The sequence below is a fragment of the Benincasa hispida genome, chromosome 3, assembly GCF_027475165.1.
Source record: "Benincasa hispida cultivar pf3 chromosome 3, pf3_genome.v1.1, whole genome shotgun sequence".
NCBI classification, from domain to species: Eukaryota; Viridiplantae; Streptophyta; class Magnoliopsida; order Cucurbitales; family Cucurbitaceae; genus Benincasa; species Benincasa hispida.
The window spans coordinates 58181366-58184648 of record NC_143480.1 but is presented as its reverse complement, the minus strand read 5'-3'; the positions used below and the strand labels follow the sequence as shown (position 1 = coordinate 58184648).

At 44.4% G+C, this 3283-nt stretch overlaps 1 protein-coding gene across 1 annotated transcript; it reads left to right on the top strand.

Moving 5' to 3' along the window:
- The first annotated feature begins 805 nt into the window (after window positions 1-805).
- On the top strand, window positions 806-1633 carry LOC150037413 (uncharacterized). Its single transcript, XM_090311994.1, has one exon. It carries the CDS (start codon window positions 806-808, stop codon window positions 1631-1633), a length of 828 nt encoding a protein of 275 aa, XP_090168120.1.
- Window positions 1634-3283: the final 1650 nt, after the last annotated feature.

The following is a 3283-nucleotide window of genomic DNA, read 5'->3' as shown; positions in this document are numbered from 1 at the left end:
AATGTAATCATTTTTATTTATTTTAATATAAAATTGAATTGTGTACTATATCTTGAGATTGGAAAGAATAAAAAAAATGCAATTAATGTCTTATTTCAAATAGGATGGATACAATAATTGGATTATAAGATTTAAAAAGAAAAAATAGTGTTCATACAGGCAAATAAGTATAGAGTGTAAAAACTAAACCCGATAGCACTGACATAACAACTCTGCACACTTAAACACAGATATATGAACTCAGACATAACAACTCTGCACACTCAAATACAAACATATGAACTCAAACATAACAACTTTGCACACCCAAACACAGACACAACAACTCTGCATACCCAAACACAGACATAACAACTCTGCACACCCAAACACAGACATAACAACTCTACACACCCAAACACAAACATAACAACTCTGTACACCCAAATACAGATATATCAACTCAGACGTAACAACTCTGCACACCTAAACACAGACATCAGAATTCTCCAGACATCAGAACTCCCCACATTCTATATCATCTCAGCGCCCCAAACAGCCTCAAAGGGATGTGTCTAGTAGGATTCAGGTCGTTGATCACGAAACTGAAGCGTGCGATCACCCCCCAGAAGTTACACAACTACTAAGGAATGTGTCTAGCAGCAGCCACGTCGTTGATCACAAAGTAACACATGTGACTACTCCTGCAAAAGTCCAATATATATATATAATAGTAACAAAAGAAGAAAAAAAAACTCACCTTTTTGTCAAATATGTGTGGAAACTAAAAAAAAAAAGTTACTCCTTTGGCAGCGAGCGGGTGAAGATGGCGCGAGTTCAAACCTTGAAGAGCGAGTTTGATGTTCTTCGGATGAAGGAGACCGAGACGATCGATGAGTTCGCAGGAAAAATCAGCGGATTAGCAAACAAGTTCTCCACCCTCGGTGTTGCACTTGAGGATTCATCATTGGTCAAGAAGCTCCTCGACTCCGTCCCCGACAAATATTTCCCCTTCATCGCCGGAATCGAGCAATTCCTAGATCTCGAAACCATGCCGTTTGAAGAGGTGATCGGACGAATGAAGGCGTACGAGGAACTGACGGCGCGGCTCCGGGGAAACAACAACAACACCGATGGACAACTCCTACTTACCCATGCCGAGTGGAAAGCAAGACAGAAAGGGAATAGCGGTGAAAACTCTTCGGTGAAGAAAGGGCGCAGATCCGGTGGTAGCAATCGCGGAAGATGGCAAGGACGAAGACGAGGTCGTGGTCGTAGTCGTGGCACGGAGCGTCAAAATAGTGCGGGAGGCACTAGCAACACCGGAAATGGCACTCGTGACAAAAGTCACATAAAGTGCTTCATTTGCAACAAGATGAGACATTACGCGTCGGAGTGCCGCGGAAAAGGTTGTGATGACGAAGCTCATCTAACTTGTGCCGCCGATGAAGAACCGGCTTTGATGATGGCCATGTCCCAGGAGGGGACACACACTAGACGTGATCAGGAGGTTGCCGTACTACTCAGCAAAGAGCGGTTGTTGCCGGAGATGTATCGCAACGACAAGAATGGAAAAAATAATGACGTTTGGTATCTTGACAACCGTGCTATCAACCACGACTGGCCATCGCGAGAAGTTCCAAGAATTGGATGAAAGCGTCACCGGGAGGGTGAAGTTCGACGATGGATCAACCATTCAGATCATGGGAAAAGGAACGTTCGTGTTCGATGCAAAAACGGTGATCAGCAGACTCTCCAAGAGGTGTACTACATTCCAAAGCTACGTAACAAAATCATAAGCCTCAGGAAAATGACAGAAGATGGGAACAAGGTGCAAATAGCGGGAGCTGCCATGAAAGTGTCTGATAGGAGCAGGAAGCTTTTGATGTCGGTAAAGTGAACACAAAATCGCTTGTACAAGATAACCTTGAAGACGTTCAAGCAAAGTCTGCCTTCTGATGAGCCTAGAAGATCCAGCATGGTTGTGGCACGCGAGACTTGGCCATGTCAATTTTCATGACTTTGCTCATGGGCGAGAAGAAATTGGCAGTTGAAGTACCACCAGTGACTCAACTGAACAAGTTATGCGAAGCATGCATGATTACCAAACAAGCGAGGTTATCGTTCCTGCGCCAATCAACCTATAGAGCGGAGAAGCCGCTAGAACTCCTCCATGTCGATATTTGCAGACCGATTTCACCGTGTACTCTCGCTAGCAACAAGTATTTTCTGCTGATCGTTGAAGATTCCATAAGATGGATGTGGCTGTACATGTTGGAGGTAAAAAGTGATGCATTCGAAGCATTCAAGAAATTCAAACTCTTGATGGAGAACAAGACGGAGTACAAGATCAGAATGCTCCGGATGGATCAAGGTGGCGAGTTCTTATCTGCGGAGTTCACTCAATTTTGCGAAAATAAAGAAATCAAGCGACACCTCACTGCTCCATATTCACCGCAACAGAATGGCGTCGTAGAGCGTCGTAACCGCATTGTAATGGCGATGATGAGATCACACCTCAAAAGCATGCACGTGCTAGCAAGGTTTTGGGGAGAGGCGGTGAGACACGCGGTTTATGTGTTAAACCGTCTTCCAACGAAGGCCCTTGGAGAACGCACACCATTTGAAGCTTGGATGGGGAGAAAGCCACACCTTGCACACTTTAGGGTGTTTGGTTGTGTGGCATATGTAAAAAACACAACCCCTCACCTCAAGAAACTCGACGACCGAAGCTCGCCGATGGTATATTTTGGTATCGAAAAAGGATGCAAAGCTCATCGCTTACATGACTCGAGCCGTAAAAAACTACAAATTAGTAGAGATGTCATTTTTTAAGAAAATCTTGAATGGGCTTAGAACGAAGGCGTTAATGATGACAAGGAGATTCCGAAGTTTCAGATAATGGACCAATTTTATTCCGATGAGGCCGATAATATGGAGGATGCAGAAATCGGGGTCGAAAATGCCACACCATAAGTAGCCGAGATACCCGAAATTGGAGAGAGCAGTCTATCTACTCCAACGACAAACATACCAGACCGTCTAAGATCTCTCGCTGACATCTACGCCAACACAGAGGAAGTTGTAGGCAGTAAAGAATAGGAAAATGAGGTGATGATGGTGGTGTCTGATAAATCGACTTGCTACTAAGAAGCTGTGACCGAGGCCCGCTGGTACGAAACAATGGAGAACGAGCTGAAATCCATTGAGAAGAACAACACATGGAGTTTAACCGAGCTTCCATCGGGACACAAACCCATTGGTCTAAAATGGGTGTTCAAATTGAAGAAAAACTCTAATGGAG

Bases quoted from the DNA above. Each gene is read 5' to 3' on its own strand.
- LOC150037413 (XM_090311994.1), top strand. From the start codon at position 806: ATGGCGCGAGTTCAAACCTTGAAGAGCGAGTTTGATGTTCTTCGGATG.